The sequence below is a fragment of the Cervus canadensis genome, chromosome 8 (genome assembly GCF_019320065.1).
Source record: "Cervus canadensis isolate Bull #8, Minnesota chromosome 8, ASM1932006v1, whole genome shotgun sequence".
NCBI lineage: Eukaryota > Metazoa > Chordata > Mammalia > Artiodactyla > Cervidae > Cervus > Cervus canadensis.
Window position 1 is genome coordinate 91174055 of NC_057393.1, and position 20365 is coordinate 91194419.

Genomic DNA, 20365 nt, shown 5'->3' on the forward strand with positions numbered 1-20365 from the left:
GAAAGATTGAAGGTGGGAGGAGAAGGGGGCAACAGAGGATGAGATGGTTGGATGGCATCACTGACTCAATGGACATGAGCTTGAGTAGACTCCGGGAGTTGGTGATGGACAGGGAGGCCTGATGTGCTGCAGTCCATGGGGTCACAAAGAATTGGACATGACTGAGTGACTGAACTAAACTGAACTTGTAGAAGAAAGAGGCAAATGGCAATAATAATTGTTTGTTTTTGTTTTTAAAGGGGAGATCCTGAAGTGATTTTTTTAAGATGGACTATTTTGGCTTCGCTGGCTCTTTATTGCTGCGTGTGGGCTCCCTCTAGTTTCAGCGAGTGGGGCTGTGCCCTCGTGGCGCAGGGCCTTCTCGCCACAGCGGCTTCTGGTTGCGGAACGCAGGCTCCAGTTCAGCAGCTGTGGCACGTGGGGTTAGCTGCCTTGCCGTGTGTGGGATTAGTTTCCCAACCAGGGATCAAAACTGCGTCACCTGCATGGGCAGGTGGATTCTTAACCACTGGACTGCCAGGAAGTCCCTGGAACGGATTTTAGTTCAGCCAAATTCCTTTTTCTTTGTGATCATTGTCATTACTATGTTAGAACTAGTGTGTATTCATGCTGTACAGGTTCTTATTTTGGAATCATAACTGAATTTGAAAACTGGAGACGGGAGGGAGAGATGAATCTTGGTAGCACTTGGCATGCGTTACACTTACGGAAATATTTGCCAAAGGGAAGAACCAGACTAGAGAAACTGCCTGCTGATGACAGATGAACCAGGTCTTCCAGGTTAATTCCTGGGTCGCCAGCACACTGGTTTCTGTGGCCGTGCCCTGCAGAACCTAAGCTACACATGCTCCCAGGACCCTTGGGCTTTCAGTCCTTCTGAGCACAGTCATCAGGAACACTGAGTTTTAAACAAGATCCTGAGTCTTACAGCAAAATAAAATGGCACTTGGCCAGGTTTATATTATGCAGTCAGGCTGTGAGGAAGGGGTTTTTTTAAGCCAGGCACGTGGGTTTCCTGGCTCTTGTAAAGGAGTCATTTCCACACGGGCTTTCTGAGCTATCAGATCTTGTGTTTCTCTTTAGGCTGTTGATGAACTCTGACATGCTTTTCTCCCTCCTTTGCCACAGTTCAGTTTGTTCATTCATCCAGCCAGTATTTATTGAGCTTATACTATATGCCTGTCCCTTCAGGCAGTCATGATATAACAGTGAACAAAATAGATAGAAATCTTTTCTCCTAACGGAGAGATACAGTAGATAAGTGAAACTTTCCCCAAAGACTGGGAAATGCTGGAAAGAGAATGAAAGGTGTGTTGGGGTCTGTATTATAGATGGGGTTGCAGAGCAGGCCGCCTTTGAGGAGAGGTGTTAGAAGACCCCAGGAGGGAGAGAGTATGGGCAGTATTCCTGACTTAACAAGCTCATATTTCTCCTAGAGCTGTTTGCCAGCTGAACTACTGGTTGGCAGAGTTTACGCTTAACTCTTCGTATTAAGGTTTTGTAAAAGTGAAGCCTTTCACTGAAGTGTTGGCTTTAGGCAAGACACAGAGAAGCTATTTGCAGGGTGTTGGGAGCACCCATCCCCCACACTGTGTCCACTTAGGGTCCTCGCCATTGACTGTTCAGTGATGGTGCTAGCAGGGGGGTGGGGGGCCAGGAGGGACAGAGGGAGCCCCAGGAGGACAGAAGGTTCACAGTGGCATACATATGCACCCTGCCCCAGTCACCTGGTGCCACTCTGCAGAAGGAAGCTGTTACTCCTGTGTTACTTCTCTGGAGATGTGCGTGCGTCGCTTCAGTCATGCCTGACTCCTTACGACCCTGTGGACTGTAGCCCACTAGGCTCTTCTGCCCATGGGATTCTCCAGGCAAGAATACTGGAGTGGGTTGCCATGCCCTCCACCAGGGGATTTTTCTGATCCAGGGATCGAACCTGCGTCTCTTATGTCTCCTGCATTGGCAGGTGAATTCTTTACCACTAGCACCACCTGGGAAGTTCTTTGACCATGGCCCATCTGTAAAGGTAAACATGTGGATGTATGTGTTTATTTTTGAAAGATCATTGGGTGTGTCAGTTTAGGGCTTCCAACAAGCAGATGTCGGAACAGAATTAGATGTACAAGAGATCTACTGGGGTGAACACATGTGAGAGAGAAGGCAAAAGGAAGTAGGAGTAGGTGGGCAGAGCCTTTGGTCACAATGCAGGTCTGAAACCATGATCCTCCTTGAAAGTTTCTATTTACTTTCTTAAACTGTGGATGCCCGTGGAGAGGTACCAAGTGTACATTCCAGACACTCAGACAACATATAGAAACTGAGCCATTTGCCTGTTGGGTACACAGCTTCGGGCTAACGAATTTCTGGGGTTATTTGTGCCTACATGAACTTAAGAACCAACTAGCAAAAAAGCCCCACAGACATTTGTGTCCTCGGCTTTTCTTGATCACAGTGTGTCTTAGTGGATTGCTTCATGTTGTTTCCTATAGAGTCACCTCATTGTTTTTAATGACTGCATAATATGTATAAAATACATGTTCCATAATTGATTTAACTTTTCTTCACTAAGGAATGTTTAGAGTATTTTGAATCTTTTGCTGGTATAAGCAATGTCTTAATGAACACCCCTGAGTGTACCTTTTTTTTGCATACACATATGGGAGTGTATCTATATGTTAGAGATCGAGTTGGTGGACGAAAGGGAACGTGCATTTACATTTGACCGGTAGGATCTCATCACCTTCCACTGCGACTGTGCCCATTTGCATAGCCACTAACAGTGTAAATGCTGCTTCCTTGCAGGTTCACTAACAGGGTGTTGTCAAACTCTGAGCTTTGCCAATCCAGTAGATGAAAAATGATACATCTTTGTGTTTTAAATTTGCATTCCTTATTATGAAAGTAGTTAGCTGTGATACATGCTTTTCCTAATTGGATTTTTTCAATATTTTCTTTTCTGAAAAGATTCTATGCCTTCGTCTTTTTTTTTAAGGAGTGTGAACAGTTGTGTTCTTGCATATTTTTATAATCATGGTGATACTCTGGTACTTTATTTCCCAAAGCAGTCATATTAAGAAGGAAGGTATCACATGTGTAGTGGATGCCCATACCTGTTTTCCATGGCTTACAGTCTTGTGAAATATTAGACATAATCAAGAGCTTTACCTGCATAGTTTGATCTTCAAGCTAAGATACAGTTAGATGCCAAGGAGTAACAACATATAGCATGAATGTAGGAAAAACATCATCTGAGTTGAACCCCTAGATCAAGAGGCAGGAGGGATACCTGAGAGGATTTTTGTGATTAGCTCTCAGTTACTCCTGGGGAAGAAGAGAGAAACAGACCAGGGTAAAGCCAGGTCATCTGGTCTGTATACTTGGATAGGATCCGTGCCCTCTACAGACACCCTGCCTGATGTGGCCCAGAACCATTTCTGGCTCTCCTCTTTAGTCGGGGGTCCAGGGGCTAAAGGGAGGAGACTCCCAGCCTCTGAGAGCATCACATGCTCTGAAAAGTTTATTCGGGAAAGAAGTTGATGAACTCAGCACCCTGTTCCTTGGGCAAAGCACCGATGAACCCGAGAGTTACTTGTGTTTTCCAGCTGCAGTTGGGTTTCTGGCGGTGTCCAGTGTCATCACCATGTCCGCCCCCTTCTTCCTGGGGAAGATCATCGACGTCATCTACACAGACCCCTCTGCAGACTGCAGCTCCAGCCTGACCCGCCTCTGCCTGGCGCTCGGAGGCGTGTTCCTGTGTGGCGCCGCGGCCAATGCCGTCCGTGTCTACCTCATGCAGACGTCAGGTGCCGGGACCCTGCTCCTGGGCGGCCTGGGTGGGGCGGGCCTCGTGGGCTCCCTGTGCTCCGGCCCCGAGGGCAGGGCCAGCCCCAGGCTGGAGATCCTGGTGGGCAAGGGACTCTGCTCACCCCTCCTTGCCCAGCACTAGAGCTCAGTGGCCTGGGGGCCTCCAGGAGGTTGGGTGGTGGTGCGCAGCCGCGGAGCTGCCCGCGCGGGGCGGCCCTGCCAGTGGCGGGCTGAGGCTGCTGCGTCGCTGTGTGTCCCCTGGACACCCTGCGGCCCCTCCCCGTGTCCGTCCCCGTGGAGCTGCCCGTGGCGGGGTGAGGCTGCTCAGTGTCGCTCTGAGGCCTGCTTGTTGATGGGCACTGACCACCTTGGTGACGGAGCCTGGGACACCCGACTCCACGTCGATTGCTGGCCGCTTAGCTGATAAAATGCTCTGTAGATAATTAACCAGCTCTTGCCATTTGAAAGTTCAATCCAGGAAAGGACTGTGAAAGAAGCAGAATTAGCTTGTGAGCAGTGAGCGTGGTAAAACTGTACACTGCACTGTTGGTCACTGTCCTCTGTCATCGGCCCCCGGGCTGTGGTCTCTGCGCGGAGCTCTGCGCTGGGTGCAGAGCGCAGGCGCCTGGGTGTGCGTGGTCTCCCACCAGGCCGGGACCTGGGCAGCTGCGGGTCTGCAGCGGAGCCCCCACTGAGGCCGCTGCTTTTGCCTTGCAGGTCAGCGCATCGTGAATAGGTTGAGAGCTTCGCTCTTCTCCTCAGTGCTGAGGCAGGAGGTGGCTTTCTTTGACAAGACACGCACAGGAGAGCTCATCAACCGTCTGTCCGCAGACGCAGCCCTCCTGGGGCGCTCAGTGACGGAGAACCTCTCAGACGGGCTCAGGGCTGGAGCACAGGCTTCGGTTGGCATCGGCATGATGGTACGTCCCTCAGCTGCTGCGTCCCGTCTGTGCACCCTGGCAGGGTGAGACCACTCCGGTGAGCTGTGCGCAGTACCGTGCAGAGGCCTCGGGGACCCGGGGCAGTTGCCTTGTTGGCACCTGAACCTTTGTTTCTTATGGGGAGAACAGACTGTGGCTTTTACAAAAGCTTACCTTGTTGCCTGGGTTCTAAGAACGCGGTGGGAATGAGCCACAGGTGGGAAGAGCCCTGGGTGCCCAGTGCTGGACGGAGGAGGAACACCAGTCTGTCAGTCTGTCCAGCCATCCGTCCTCGAAGGCAGGAAGCTGCCACTGTCAGTCATCTCTGCAGGACCTGAGGGCTGCTTCCTGTCCTCCTCCTGTCAGGGGCAGGGTGGGCTCCCTCTGCATAGACAGGCAGCTCTGCACTCATTTACCCTCTCCACCCATCACATCTGTTTCTCTTTAGCTGGGGACTGGAGGCCCTCACATATGCTTGCCTCCCTGCATACCAGGTGTCTGAAGACACACCTTCTCCTGTGCTGCTGACTGAGAGAAATGTAGTGCAGGCCACGTGTGCAATTTAAATCTTCTAGTTGTTGTTGTTCAGCCGCCAAGCAGTGTCTGACTATACATGGACTGCAGTACACCAGGCCTCCCTGTCCCTCACCATCTCCCGGAGTTTGCCCAAGTTCATATCCATTGAGTCGGTGATGCCATCCAACCATCTCATCCTCTGCCACCCCCTTCTCCTCTTGCCCTCAATCTTTCCCAGCACTAGGGTCTTTTCCAATGAGTTGGCTCTTCACATCAGGTGGCCAAAGTATTGGAGCATCAGCTTCAGCATCAGTCCTTCCAATGAACACCCAGGACTGATTTCCTTTATTGACTGGTTGGATCTCCTTGCAGTCCAAGGGACTCTCAAGAGTCTTCTCCAGCACCACAGTTCAAAAGCATCAATTCTTTGCTGTTCTACCTTCTTTGTGGTCCAACTTTCACATCCATATATGACTACTGGGAAGACCATACATACCCTTAACTATATGGACCTTTATATATAAAGTGATATCTATGCTTTTTAATACACTGTCTAGGTTTGTCATAACTTTCCTGCCAAGAAGCAATTGTCTTCTAATTTCATGGCTGCAGTCACCATCCTCAGTGATTTTAGAGCCCAAGAAGAGGAAATATGTCACTGCTTCCACCTTTTCCCCTTCTACTGGCCATGAAATGATGGGACCGGATGCCATGATCTTAGGGGTTTTTTTAATATTGAGTTTTAAGCCTGCTTTTTCACTCTCTTCTTTCACCCTCATCAAGAGGCTCTTTTAATTCCTCACTTTCTGCCATTAAAGTGGTATCATCTGCATATCTGAAGTTGTTGATATTTCTCTAGTAGCCACATTTCAAAAAGCAAAAAGAGGAAATTCAATAGCAGTTTAGTGGTTAGGACTTCACCCTTTCACTGCTGAGGGCCTAGGTTGAATCCTGCAAGCTGTGTGGAGTAGCCAAAAAAATTTTTTAATAAAACAGAAAGGTGAAATGAGATTAATTTTGATAATAATTTTACTTAATATAAACAAAGTATTATCAATTCAACATGTATTTAATATAAAAATTATTAATCAAATATTTTTCACATTAGGATTCTAAAATATACTGTATATTTTATACTTACAGAACATCGAAGTCTGGAGGCTTTCATTGCAAATAACCAGTATTTAGATTTTGTAAAATTTGTGGTTGAAGAAGCACACACGGAAATCTCCAGACATACTTAAAACTTTACTAGTAACTGAATAGAAATGGAATATCAGCTTTTAAGATTTAATTTTAATTAAAGCTAAAATTTAAAATGTAGTTCCCTAGCACACTGACCACCTCTCAGGTGACCATTAGCCATCAATGCTGTCATCTCGGTGCAGTTCTAGACCCTAGAATGAGGACTGTGGCTGATTTTTCCTTACAGGTGGAAACGCTGAGGTTTCTGACCAGTGTCCCAGAGAGCACTCAGTCCGGAGCAGAAGGCTCTGTTGCCAGAGTGAGCCTGTAAGGTCTACCATACAGAATGGAAGACAGCTTTGAACTCTTGTGTACACGCAGCCAAGAGAGAAGCCAAGCTCTGGGAGAAGGCCCTCCTGTACCAAATAAAGCACCATTTCCAGATGAGAATAGTCCGGGGCTCAGGAAGAGTGGCAGTTGAAGGGCAGGGCATCAGAGGGGGCCTGTCCCAGTGTCTTGAGCTGCATCACAGCCCCACGAGTGGGGGCTCAAGCAGCAGAAGTGCGTTTCCCTCGGGTCTGGGCTCTGGGAGTCCCAGGCCGAGGTGCTGACACAGTGGTTCGTGCTGAGGCCTCTTCCCTGGGCTCGCGTGCAGTCGCCCTCTCGCTGGGAGCACTGTTCCCATGGCCTTGCCCTGTGCTTCTGTGCAGAGAGCTGGCTACTCTCTTATGAAGACAGGCTCAGGGCCCTCACCCTTATAGCCTCATTTTACTTTCATTCCTTCCCTCGAGGCTCCGTCCACACCCAGCCCCGTGGGGTGTAAGGCCTGTGAGTTTTGGGGGGACGAAGATGCCAGCTTATCACAGGGCCTTATGAGGAGAGGTCCCCTGGCATCTGGCCTTCAGCTCTGGAGGGACTGACATGCTCATTCTTTCTCACGGGTCCCTGGACCTGACTGTGGGAAGCCTGCTTCCTAGAACCTAATGATGTCTGTACCATACTGTCAGTTTAGTAGTTCACATGTGGGGTCTTCCTCCCCGCATTGAGAGGTGTGTTCCTGATTCTCCAGTGCTCCTTTCCATGACAGCACCTGCCTCATCCTTCAGAAGGTTATCTCTGAGCATGCAGCTGGAGCAGAGGGAGGCAGCGTCCTGAGACCGTCCCCAGGCTCAGGGACACCAGGGGGTGTTCCTGCCCTGCCGTGCAGACAGCTTGCCTGGGCTGTGTTGTGTTCAGACCTGCCCGATTGCCTTGCTGCTCCGCCTGTGTCCTGCAGGCCACGGACACCCCAGTGCCTGCTTGTTTGTTCAGCGTGGCCCGTCCCCAGAGGTTGAGGTACTGAGCTCACTGCCGCCTCAGGGCCTCTTGCACTTTCTCTTCCAAGACCACAGGGCACTCCGGGTTCTCCCTCTCTCTGTGTCTCACCTGTTTTCTCTCTGGCTCCCACCTCTCCTCTCCCCTTAGATGGAACACCCCGTGCGTCAGTTACCTCCCAGGTGCCTAGGATCATGCATGCTGCCTGTAGGCCTTAGGTACTCAGTTGTTGAATGAGTAAATAAGTGAATGATTGCTTGATCTATCCTTCACTTTACATTTCAGTCTGCAGCTTTCCCCCAGCATTTTAGGAGAGTCTTACAATGAAGATACTATTTTATAATTAATAATGATGCTAATACCATTTAAAATAGAATCACCTAATTGCAGGGTTGGCTATAGGAAAACCCTATTGTGTTACGTCCTCTTTGGGCAACTCAAGTTGTTAGGAGATCCTCCTTTTGTTGAGTCCAGATCCATTTGTCTGAGATTCCAGTCCTGTGAGCCATGGAAGCAGCTCTAACTTGGCTGTCACACCTCCACACCTCTGCACCTCCTCCTTCAGCTTTGTCACCTGATGTGGGGATTTTGGTCTTGCTGCCATCTGAGTCATCTCAGGGAGACACTGATGGGGACTTGAACACAGAACTCCTGGCGTGGTCTGGCCAGTGTGGAGCAGACGGGGTCTCCTCCCTCCGTTCCCAGCCTGTCCCCCCTGCTCTCTTGAGCAGTGTCGTCTGGTGCACATCACACTGGTCCAGCACTGTGCCGGCAGTGGGGCAGCGTTGCAGGGTCAAGGAGCCCCACAGCTTCAGAGGCTGGCTGTCACCTTACTCCCGTGTGGCAGGCTGAACATTCACGGGGCTTCGTGAAGACTGAGAATGTCTGAAAAGTTCTACCAAACAGCACCTTTAGGCCTACCTATTAATTTAAACATACACATGTTTACGGTGGGCAGTGAGAGTATCTTGCTACTCTGTGTAACACGTACGTTTGGGTTTTTTTTGACAGTTTTTTGTCTCCCCTAAACTGGCCACTTTTGTTCTGAGCGTGGTGCCTCCAATATCCATCATCGCAGTGCTTTATGGTCGATACCTACGGAAACTGACCAAAGTCACTCAGGACTCCCTGGCACAAGCCACTCAGGTAAAGGCCTCCCCCTGGTGCGGTCTCAGAGCCAGGTTATCGGTGGGCAGACCCTAAGGAATGTGTTTAACCTTTCCAGAAAGTACTTCATTTTCCTCGTGTTAGCCCTGCAGATCCTAGAAACCCCAAGCACTCTGCCTTCTAGACTAGATTTCTACCCACACCGCAGCACTGATCCCACTTGACTACATCATATGAACTTATGTCACTGTTTTTTATAGGATGAAAAGGCCAATCATATTCTGAAAATAGTTGTCCTGGATGATACTCTGTCCTTTATCAACTAATAAAAATAGCTTTGTAGTGCTGTCCTTGTAATGCTGTCCAGTTTTGTCTTTTTTAAAAATTAAAAATAATCATTATATTTCTGTTACAAAAACCATGCATATTTATGAAAATAAAATTTTGAGAAATGTAAGGAGAAAAAAATGCATAATCCTAGCTCTGAATGAATGTTATTAACATTTTGGAGTCTATCCTTTTTATCTTACCTTTCTCACTGCATAAAAATATATTTATTTATCTACCAACCCTCTCACTTATTTTTCTGTCTACCTCTATATATATGATGTATGTATGTGCAGATACATATTTGTTTCCAAAAGCAGGATTCTTCATATACTCTGCTTTGTAATCTGTTTTTCACTTAGTCGCATATGACAAGCAGCTTTCCGTTGATAGTATCTTAAACATGAGAACCACATTTTAATTTTGCCTCCCCTGAAATGTTTGTATTATTCTCCCAGCTAGCCGAGGAACGTATTGGAAACATCAGAACTGTTCGAGCTTTTGGGAAAGAAATGACTGAAATAGAGAAATACACCAGCAAAGTGGACCATGTGATGCAGTTAGCAAGGAAAGAGGCATTTGCTCGGGCTGGCTTCTTTGGAGCAGTAAGTTGATCATTTTGGAAAGAGTGAAAAGTGTAGACACCGTGATCAGGAGAGATTTTTATTCTGTGGCTCTTGCCATACATAGAAAATACTTCCCTTCTCCCTCAAGACTAAGAATTACCATTCTTAAAAATATTTTTGTGAAGGAGGGGGAAAACAAGTATATGTAATTACAGGAAAGGTGGTGAGACCAAAACTGTGGGATCAGGCCCTGATCCTCAGAGTATGGTCCAGACTGGGCACATCAGCTTCACCTGGAAACTGGTTAGACACACAGATCCTCAGCTCCACAAAACTCTTGGAATGCAGCTGGCGATCTGTCCTTTAGCACCAGGTCATTCTGGTGTAGGCAGTTTTAAACCCACTGAGGATTAGCCAAAATAACCTCAGTGTATTCAAGAAGGGGGTATAAGAAAGTTGACCACATTGATCACAAGGAGCTCAGGTAGGACATCGAGCTAGAAAATCACCATGATGGCAGAGTCACAGTACTTTCAAAGTGGAAAGATGGTAGGGGTGATTCAGTAGCGGCCGTAACTGAACAGACGGGAAGCCCTGAGGAGGCACGCTTACAGAGACTGTGTACCTAATGCACATCAGAGCAGGTGAGCCTGGTATCTTATCTGCTTCCCGGTGCAGCCTGCCCAGCCCACCATGGTAGAACACATCGATTTCTTCCACTTAGGGGAGGCATCCTGAATATCATTTTTTTTCCTTTGCAAATTGATTAGATTGAGTAAAATAGGAATCTGATGGGTAGCTTAGTATCTAGGTTTCTATGTTTATGAGATTATTGCCTTCAATATTACAATATTTCAAAAATAATTTTGAGGCACTTAACCTGACTTTCCAGCAGTTAAGATTCCATGCCTCCATTGCAGGAGGCAGAGATTTGATCCCTGGTCAGAGAACTAAAATCCCATATGCTGTGCAGTACAGCCAAAAAACAAAAAAAAAGAATTTTAAAATTGAGACTAAAATGTAGTGTTTTGGAAGAATCTTGCTTGGTGGTTACATGCATAAAGGGGGTCTGCACAGTGTGAGTGCTTTCTGCATGGGGGCCTTTGGCTCTCACCTGACTTCTCACCTGTGTTTTCTTCTGTCCACAGACTGGGCTCTCTGGGAACCTGATCGTGCTTTCTGTCCTGTACAAAGGTGGGCTGCTGATGGGCAGTGCCCACATGACAGTGGGCGAACTCTCCTCCTTCCTAATGTATGCTTTCTGGGTTGGAGTAAGCGTCGGAGGTATATAATTTAAATAGGCTTGGGGAATTAATGAAAAATCAGGTTATAGTTTCTGAAACGAAAACCTAACTTTCCCATTACTCCACCACTCACCAATTAACTAACTGCAAAAACATTTCCTAGAATGTTACACCAACCTGACTTTGAAGGACGGAATAAAGATGACTGTGATCCTCCCTGGGTTGAGAAGTGTTAGATTTTTACAGGCCCCCTGCCCCCCATAGCTCACAGAGCACAGGGTCTCACTGGATCTGTTCCCAGCCAGCATGCAGGGCAACCTGTTCTCTTTCACTGTAGCATGGATGCTGGGGGGAAGGATGGTATGAACAGGCATGTGCAGGAACCCTCATCCTCTGATGGTGATGCTTTCATGATAGGCAGGTTGCTGGTGGAGAGAAGGCAGCCATGTTCAAAACTAGTGAACAATCCAAAATAGAAGTGGTAAAGTACATGAGACACAGTTGCTTGCTTTTGTAAAGAGTCTCTCAGAGCCCAGCTTTCCTTGTCCCACTGAGTGAAGGGAAGCAAGCTCCTTGGAGGCAGAATTGTGTGGAGTCTACAAAGCCCCAACCAACCTGGAGCCCATGATTTCCTGCTTTTTGTTTTCCTTCCTTTCATTGAAAACCGAGACGGAAAGGTTAGATCAACAGCTTCAAGTCTGGTTAAAGGAGCTCAGGTATCCCACAGGGTCACCTCAACTTTTTATTTTCAGGGTGCCAGAGTTTTCTCCTGGTTAAAGGAGAGGCTTTTCCTTAGACATCCGCAGGCAAGCAAGGATTTTTCTGGACTGAGAGTTCCAGAGATCTGTTTAAAATAACATTTTAGTCCTGCTGGCTGGTCTTGAAGAAAAATCTGGTCCAAGATGTTTCTGGGTGCTGAGTGACTTGCAAGACAAGACCCATTCAGGATGCTGGCGCGATGACAGTATTGTTCCTTTCTTTCCAACCCTGGGGTTGGGTCTGACAGGCGGTAGGGTCACACACCGTGTGGTCATGTTTCCCGCTCTGAACAGATGTGCTGGCCGCCACCTTCCCTCTCTGTGACGTTTCTGTGCACGTTTCACGCTTAGCCATCGTCAGCTTTCCTCCTGGCCCCCAGTCTTGTGCTCTCTGCCACATTTGACTTGATCTTTCTTAGAAGTTTATAATTTTAATGAACTTTAACTTAACAATATATTCTTTCATGGAGTGTGCTTTTAATATACTTAAAAAGTCATCTCTGAACCCAAGGTCATGTAAGTTTTTCTCTTATGTTGTCTTCTAGGAGCTTTATAGTTTTGCATTTTATGTTTAGATCATTTTGAGTTAATTTGTGAAAGGTGTAAGGCCTGTGTCCCTATTTGTTATTTGCACATGGAAATCTAGTTGTTGCAGCACCATTTGTTGAAAAGTCTACCCTCTCTCCATTGAATTGCCTTTGCTCAACTATTGAAGGTTGATTGACTATATTTATGTGGCTCTGTTTCTACCCGATGCATCCTTAATTTAACCTGAAGGTTTTAGTCCACTGTATCTTATACAAATATTCATATACCCGAGGATATCTGAATTGCATTTTTTCAGCACCCTTACTGAGGGAAAGTGTTACAAAGTATATGTTCTGGCAGTTGATGTGGACCAGTGGACTTGGGATTTTAAATCATAGTTCAAAGGTGACTTTTAAGCAGAGGTTGTTAGTGTATCTAACATTGCCAAATTTCTTTTCAGTTTTCAGCCTAGTAATGTTTTATTTGTTGAGTTGGAAAGATGGGTTAATTTTGTGGATGTGCCTTTTAAATGAATGTTGGGGTACCTTGTATTCCTTTTTAATATGAGATAAGCATTATATTTTATTTTTATTGCTCGACTTTTGACTAAGCAGACTTTTCTGTAACATTGTGATTTTAATTCAGTGGTTGACTAGTATGACTATATATATTTGTAAATCCCCGGATCAAACCAAAGCCTTATGAGAGATAATGAAATTGGAGGAGGAGAAGCTGAAGGAAAACAAGGGTATGAGACAGAGGGAATTCTGACAGATTCCCAGGAAGCTGCTTCAAACCCTTCAAACCCTGTTGTTTGAAAGTAGCAGATTTTATGTTAAAAGCAGGCTATTGTCACTGTTCCCAGAGGGCTGGGGGTGGCAGAGGGCCATTTATTGGCCGATGATGGATGTGCGCCTTTGCTTCTCATCCTCAGGTCTCAGCTCCTTCTACTCAGAGCTAATGAAGGGACTGGGTGCTGGAAGCCGCCTCTGGGAGCTCCTTGAGAGAGAACCTGAGCTTCCTTTCAATGGTGGGTCTGAACTGGGTTTACTTTTCTTTGCTGGGATTGAACATGTGTGGTTTAGGACAGTGAGACCAGCTTCCTGCCCTACCTGGGAAGGATGAGCATGAACTAGACCCTGTCTTTACCACGACAGGGAGGGACGGGGCCATCGGAGGGTGGACCGTGAGGACAGATTGCTGTTGGGTGCTGCTGGGGGGCCCCAGGGCATCCCTGGAGGTGGGGGGCCTGACCACACAGTGTGCACCGACCGTTTCCCTCCCTGCAGCTGATGTGTTACCACAAATGGCAGGAGGAAGTGCGTGCCGCTCAGGAGTGCAGACAGGAAGGGCCTGGCCAGGCCACCAGAACTGTCTTCCTTGGTGATTTTGACATTTGGGGGCGGGGAGGAAAGGAAGAGGGTTCGTGCATAGGAAAGCCTCTGAGTTGCTTGGCTTTGGGGATGGGGTGGAGGATGCTGATGCTAATTGGCTTTGAACCATCTCCTTCGTGAGCTGCTTCACTGGAAGCCAATGTTTGAGGCAGCTGTGGCCTGGGCCCAGCAGCCAGGCTCAGTGGAAGAAGCAGCGATCACTGTCAGCTACTCACTGGCCCCAGGGCAATAGTGAATGCCAGCATTCTCCACTGTGATAGACTGGCAGGAATGAGCCCGACTGGGAGAGATGGAGCCACTTCTCCCAGTCAACAGCAAGGTCACCCCGGGATAGAACTGACCTCTGACCCCCTCGAGCTCTTGGGCTTTTGTGCAGTGCCTGCCTGTTCATCACGCTCTTAAAACAACTCTTTAGAGAAGGTGAGATAAACCCTGGATGGGGGGCCTGCAGAGGCAGCCCACAGGGAGAAGGCCACTGGACTCGGCCCGCAGCTCTTGGGCCGGAAGCTCCATCAGCTGCTGCTCGATCAGTAGGACTGGGATGCGGCCTTGGCCTCTGCGGCTGCAAGGCTCCAGCGCGGCGGCAGGCCTGCAGTGCCCTGGTGCAGAGCAGGCTGGGGGCGCGGGCTGCGGCTGCCTCCCGACACCTGAGAAGCGCCCAGATGCCAGAGCTCGCTGTGCTGGGCGGAGGCCGTGGTCAGGTGGGTGCAGCCTGGGCTCAGCTGTGCTCATGTGCTTAGCGCTGAGTGATTCGTGTCCTGTCTTACCTTGCAGAGGGGGCTGTTTTGAATGAGAAAAACTTCCAGGGCGCTTTGGAGTTCAAGAACGTGCATTTCGCCTATCCAGCTCGCCCAGAGGTGCCCATATTCCAGGATTTCAGCCTTTCCATCCCATCAGGATCCGTCACAGCACTGGTTGGCCCAAGTGGTGCTGGCAAATCCACAGTGATTTCCCTCCTGCTGAGATTGTATGACCCTGGCTCTGGTGAGTGGTTCAGCGTGTTGTGGGACAGGGGCCTCTCTTGAGCCCTTATACTCCTGAGCCCTGGGAGAGGGTCCGAGTGTTGCAGAGGCCATGCACTGTGTGAGTTCTGAGTGCCAGAGGGTGTGTTCCCGGGGAGGAAGCCCCTTAAACAGCGGTGTCACTTTTCGGGCTGTGCGCTCACCCAGGCCTATCGGGCATCGTACCCTTTGTGTCAGCTCCTCATCTCCTGTGCAGCGTCCCCTGCACCCGGAGAGGGGAGCAGAAAGGGGCCTCTGTGCGGCGCTGCTGGCCGCACGTGGAGAGCGTGTGCCTTCGCCGTCCGAGCTGCGCAGGCGCCGAAGGGTCCTCCCGCCGGGCGCCGGCGTGCAGGCCGGGCACGTGGGCGTCAGTGACCCACTTGTGTGCTGCTCCTGAGGCTCTCTTCAAGTAGTAGATATTTTCTCATTTCGGTTTCTGTTTCTAAGTGGATTATAGCATCTTATAGAGCAAACAACACATTCTGTTACTTACTTATATCTTTTTTAAAACTGAGATATAATTGACATTTAACAGTTTCAGGTGTACAGCATAATGATTCACTATGTGTATATATTGTGAAATGATCACACAATCATTAGTGTGATGTTAGTGTGTTAAGTTAACATCCCTTACCACACGTAGTTGATATCCTTCTTTATATCAGAGTTTAGAGAAGATATTCTGTATGTGTTGGTTTATTTTTGGATTAAGGAAACGTTTCTTGACAAGAAAAAAAATCATTGATATAAAATTAAAAATTGGTTTATTTATTTTTGGTCTTGTGATTTGTGGGATTTTAGTTCCCCGACCAGGGATCGAACCTGGGCCCTCAGCAGTGAGAGATTGGAGTCCTAACTGCTGGACCACCAGGGAATTCCCTAAAACCATGAATTTAAAGAGTAGGTCTTATAGTCTTTTTGGTTAGAACACTGTGAGAGCTGGTTGTGTGCCAGGGAGTGATCTCATGTGCAAAACCACCAAGTGTGTTAAAGTGGATATCACTACACTGTCTGCCTCTGGAATCACTGCCTGGACTTACCTTCTACTTGCTATAAAATTCTGAGCTTAGGAAAATCCTAGCGAGAGGGATGCAAAACATTGAGTCTGTGGTTTCTTCATCACAGTGAATAGATCAGGGAGAAAAGCAACTGCAGTTACATTCCTGCCTTGTGGAGCCTGTACAGAGTGCTTATGCTTTCTAAGTCAATACCTCGGGTTTTTTGTAGGTGTATGAAAATTTATTTTTGGCTTGTATAGTGTCATATAGCTAACTGAGAAAGAATAGGATTTCTTGTGTTGGTCACTGTCATCGTAATCAGGAGGCATGATTTCATTCCCTCAGGGTATAAAGGTAATTCTGTCAGCTGAGGTCAAAGAATTACATCTGACATTGAAACTCTCTGCCATCCTGTCAGTCAGATAGCAGACTCTTCTACATCTGTGTTGACACAGGACGGAAGGTGAGCTGGAGGGATGAGCTAGGTGTGCTGGTCATCCAGTCATCACAGGGAGAGAGTAGGTACACATGATCCAGAAAAGTCCCTTCCAGCTCTGAAAGTCACTGAAACCCATTGGTTTTAGATTTGTTTGGAGATTTTGAGTATCTAATCTTTAAAAAACTGAGTCTGGAGTTTTCCCACCAGATCCCATCTGTGTTTCTGTCAGTCACTGCCCCCATGGCACCCACTGACCTCTTTCCCTTCTTCCCTGCAAGGAACAATCAGCCTGGATGGCCACGACATCCGTCAGCTAAACCCAGTCTGGTTGAGATCCAAGATTGGGACAGTGAGTCAGGTAAGAGGAGAGGGGTCCATTTTTATTACACTTTATTTTAAAATTGCTTTTGTCATTTGCTTTTCTCTTGGTCTTGGACCTTTCAAAAGAAAAAGAATGGATGTTTTTCAGATGTAGTAAACTAACCTCATCAGGCAGATTGTTTAGGTTTGTAGTGCTGTTTCCTGAAGACGTTAGACACTTTAACCACTTTAACCACCTTTTTCCAAAGGTGGACACTGTCATTACTTGTAATGCAGGTAGTCCAGAAGATTGGGGAGAAAAAGATACAGCTTTTTAGCTTCTTTTGATTCTTTCTCAGTTCTCATGTTCATTAGTAGCCGGTCTACTGTTTTGCCAGGGTTTCAGAGATAAGCAAGCAAAGACTATGCCAAGAGCCAGGTCCCCTTGCAAAAGGTAGAGGATTTCAAGAACATTAATATGGGCTCTTTGATGAAGCTCTTTTCACAAGACCACCTAGTGCAGAGGAATTTTGACAAGCTATTTATATTTTTATTACCAAGCTTTGTGCACAACAGACAAACCCAAGCCTTCCCCCACTCCTGGGCCTCTCCCTCCAGTGAAACCCCCCCTCAGCCCCACTCCTCTGGGGACGGGTCGGGGACAGTGATGGGCTTGGCTCGGGAGTGCTAGGGTAACAGCGGTGCCATGTCCTCATTAAGGATAGAGCAAGAAGCTGGGAGTTTATTAGCTTTTTAGGACAATTCCACAGAACAGTTCTGTGCAAATGCCACTTTCCCATCTGCTTTGTGTTTCAAGAAGTGACAGAAAGAGATGGACCCTCCCTTCGTCCTTGGAAGGCAGGCAGCTGGAGAACGCAGACGGGGCCGAGGTCTTCCTCGGGAAAGGGGACTTGAATTTACAGAGCATCTGCTACATTCAGGGTGAGGGCAGGATTCTGCAGTGGTGATCTTCAGATGGTAAAGTCAGTCCTGCTCGTGCTAACATGTGAATCATTTAGTCACTGTGGGGTAAATTGATGGAGAATGAGAAAATAGAACCCCCCGCCCCCCAAAAAACCAGTATATATTCTCTGGGAAAAGTTCTTAGATATAAATATTGTACTAAGCTCCACTGTATTACTGGCCTTTTGAAATTTTCAATAAGTATGTTTTGTTTCCAATGTGTAGGAGCCAATTTTGTTTTCTTGCTCAATTGCGGAGAACATTGCATATGGTGCAGACGACCCCGCCTCAGTGACCACTAAGCAGATAGAGCAGGCAGCTGCTGTAGCCAATGCAGCTGCTTTCATCCAAAATTTCCCTCAAGGATTCAACACTGTGGTCGGAGAAAAGGGTGTTCTCCTCTCAGGTGCGTTTTTGTTACTCTTCGTCGCAAAACGTCTCTGCTCCAAAAAACTCTCCAAACATTTCCTATCGCGCTGTTATTTTTTAATTAGGCTTTTGTCCTTAGAGTTCATGAAATTAACATTTTTGTTTTCTCAGATCTCTTTTGTATGTGACAATTCCCCAATTCCCTTCACTTTCTCCCCAAAGGTGTTTTTCCAGACTCCCACTGGAGGTCCCACTGGGTAGTATTCAGCCACAGCCTCTTTTTCTCATCTGAGAATAGATGTTTTACAATTCAAGATCCTTGAAAGTAAGACAGACACTGGATGGCAGGATGATTTGTCCTGGGAGGCAGAGACTGAGCCAGAGGAGATGTGCAGCTGGAGGAGATTGTGTGTAGACCCAGGACTGAGAGGCTTTTCTATGAAAGACCAGAGAGTAGATGATTTAGGTTTGTAGGCTACATGTGGTCTCTGTCAGAGTCATCTTTTTTTTTTAAACAACTCTTTTCAAATGTAATAACCACAGAGAGGCCCTGGTCCGGACCTGACCCAGGCAGAGCCCGTCACGTCCTGTTCTGGACAGTGGGGGCTTGCAGGCCTGTGGCACCACTGGGATTCCAGTGCTGGGACTCCCTGTGACGTCAGCTCAGGCAGCGAGTCAGATCGCATTATGGGGGCCGAGTTACAGGAGGGAAAGAGAAACAGTTCTGTTGCTTTCAACTGCAAAAGTAGGACCAATGAATAGAGAGGTAAGTTCAGTTCAGTCACTCAGTCATGTCCTACTCTTTGCAGACCCATGGACTGCAGCCCGCCAGGCTTCCCTGTCCATCACCAACTCCCAGAGCTTACCCAAACTCACGTCCATAGAGTCGGTGATGCCATCCAACCATCTCATCCTCTGTCGTCCCCTTCTCCTCCTGCCTTCAATCTTTCCCAGCACCAGGGTCTTTTCCAATGAGTCAGCTCTTTGCATCAGGTGGCCAAAGTATTGGAGTTTCAGCTTCAACATCAGTCCTTCCAGTGAACACCCAGGACTGATTTCCTTTAGGATGGACTAGTTGGCTCTCCTTGCAGTCCAGGGGCCTCTCAAGAGTCTTCTCCAACACCACAGTTCAAAAGCAGCAGTTTTTTGGTGCTCAGCTTTCTTTATGGTCCAACTCTCACATCCATATATGACTTCTGGAAGAACCATAGCTTTGACTAGATGGACCTTTGTTGGCAAAGAAATGTCTCTGCTTTTTAGTATGCTGTCTAGGTTGGTCATAGCTTTTCTTCCAAGGAGCAAGCATCTTTTCATCTTTTCATGGCTGCAGTCACCATCTTCAGTGCATTTGGAGTCCCCCCCAAAAAAAATAGAGAAGTAAAATTTTGGTTAAACACAGTTCTGTTTTGTTTTTATTACAAATATTGAGAGGTGCTTCCTTTCACGATGATCTTTGTCACTGGATCTGCACTAGCAGGGGAGGGAGGCCTCCATGTCAGAGTGAAGGTTGGTGCAGGAATCCTTTCCAACACTAAACTTTCTGCTTGAACTTAGCCTACAGATAGTTTAAAAAATGTTTTAAGATTGTTGTGTATGATTTGTTAAAACTATAGGCAGTAGATGGAAACCTGCTTTTGATGGATGGGGTAAGTTACAGCCTAGCACTGTTCCTGTGTCTCTGGGACAGCGTGTCCTCAGGCAGGATGCTGGGAGCTGACGGGGATGGAGGTGCAGAGCTGGGGGTGCCTGTGCACGGCCCAGCGGTGCATCACCTGCTCCCTGGGGACAGACTCTGTGTGTCTTCCCTTCACCAGGATTCCCAGGCTCTGTCTCCCAGTGAAGGAACCGAAGGTTTCAGTCCACTGTGGAGGAAGGGGTGGGCTTCTAGCAGCAGACGCCTGTGTGCTCACTGGCACCTGGGATTTTCAGAGCTGACTAAAGCCCTCACTGGCCACTCTGCCCACCCACACTGAGCATTCGGACCCCCACCAACCAGAGAGGTTCAGATAGAAAGGGTTTTTCCTCCCTCCCTCGTTGTGAGGATGGGATTGCCTAGTTGAGGACAGCTTTCAGCAGTACCATTCATTTCACTTTAAGTGATTAACTTCTTTTAGATGAAATAAGAAGTATGTTCAGCCAATACAATTAATTACCGAGGACGGAACTGAGTTTTCTCACATGATGAGCTAAGTTAGAAGGAGTGAGTTGTGTCCTGCTGTGAGACTCCATCAGCTTTGAGTTAGGCTAGTGGCCCTGGAGGAGAGCAGAGGGCCAGTGGGACAGAATTGAGGAGGGGAGTTAGCACTTCCTGTCCTTCTGCATTTCCCCTACGCATCCCACCCCCTTTTTTTAGTAACGTTAGAGCCGACAAACAAGGCAGGAGGGGATTAGAGTAGCTGCTGTCTCTGCCGCCCCCAGGCGCATGCGTGCAAGCTGTTCCACGGGTGGGAAAGAGAACCAGCTGAGCGTGGACGCACAGAGTCACGCTCTGGGCAGACAGGAGCGTCACCATTCCAGCTGCCTTCGCTCTCATCAGTTCACGCCCTGCCTCGAACCCCAGCTCCCCTGAGTTTCCTTTGCCTTTCCTCCTACAAGAGACACTCTGCTGGGGGAGGGGGAGCAAACGTGTGGTGAT

General features: G+C 47.8%; 1 protein-coding gene across 2 annotated transcripts in view; it reads left to right on the forward strand.

The window, feature by feature from the left end:
• The window catches only part of ABCB10 (ATP binding cassette subfamily B member 10), a 33504-nt gene that overhangs the window by 6760 nt on the left and 6379 nt on the right, over positions 1-20365 (forward strand). Inside the window, exons 2-10 of one of the 2 annotated variants that reach the window (XM_043477194.1) lie at positions 3600-3800; positions 4519-4721; positions 8748-8882; positions 9629-9775; positions 10885-10930; positions 13201-13296; positions 14435-14644; positions 16377-16456; positions 17587-17767. In XM_043477194.1, the coding sequence (XP_043333129.1) occupies positions 3600-3800; positions 4519-4721; positions 8748-8882; positions 9629-9775; positions 10885-10930; positions 13201-13296; positions 14435-14644; positions 16377-16456; positions 17587-17767 (1299 nt within the window). Of the gene's footprint in view, positions 1-3599; positions 3801-4518; positions 4722-8747; positions 8883-9628; positions 9776-10884; positions 11021-13200; positions 13297-14434; positions 14645-16376; positions 16457-17586; positions 17768-20365 lie in introns of both variants that reach the window. The other variant, XM_043477193.1, reaches the window with a different exon arrangement.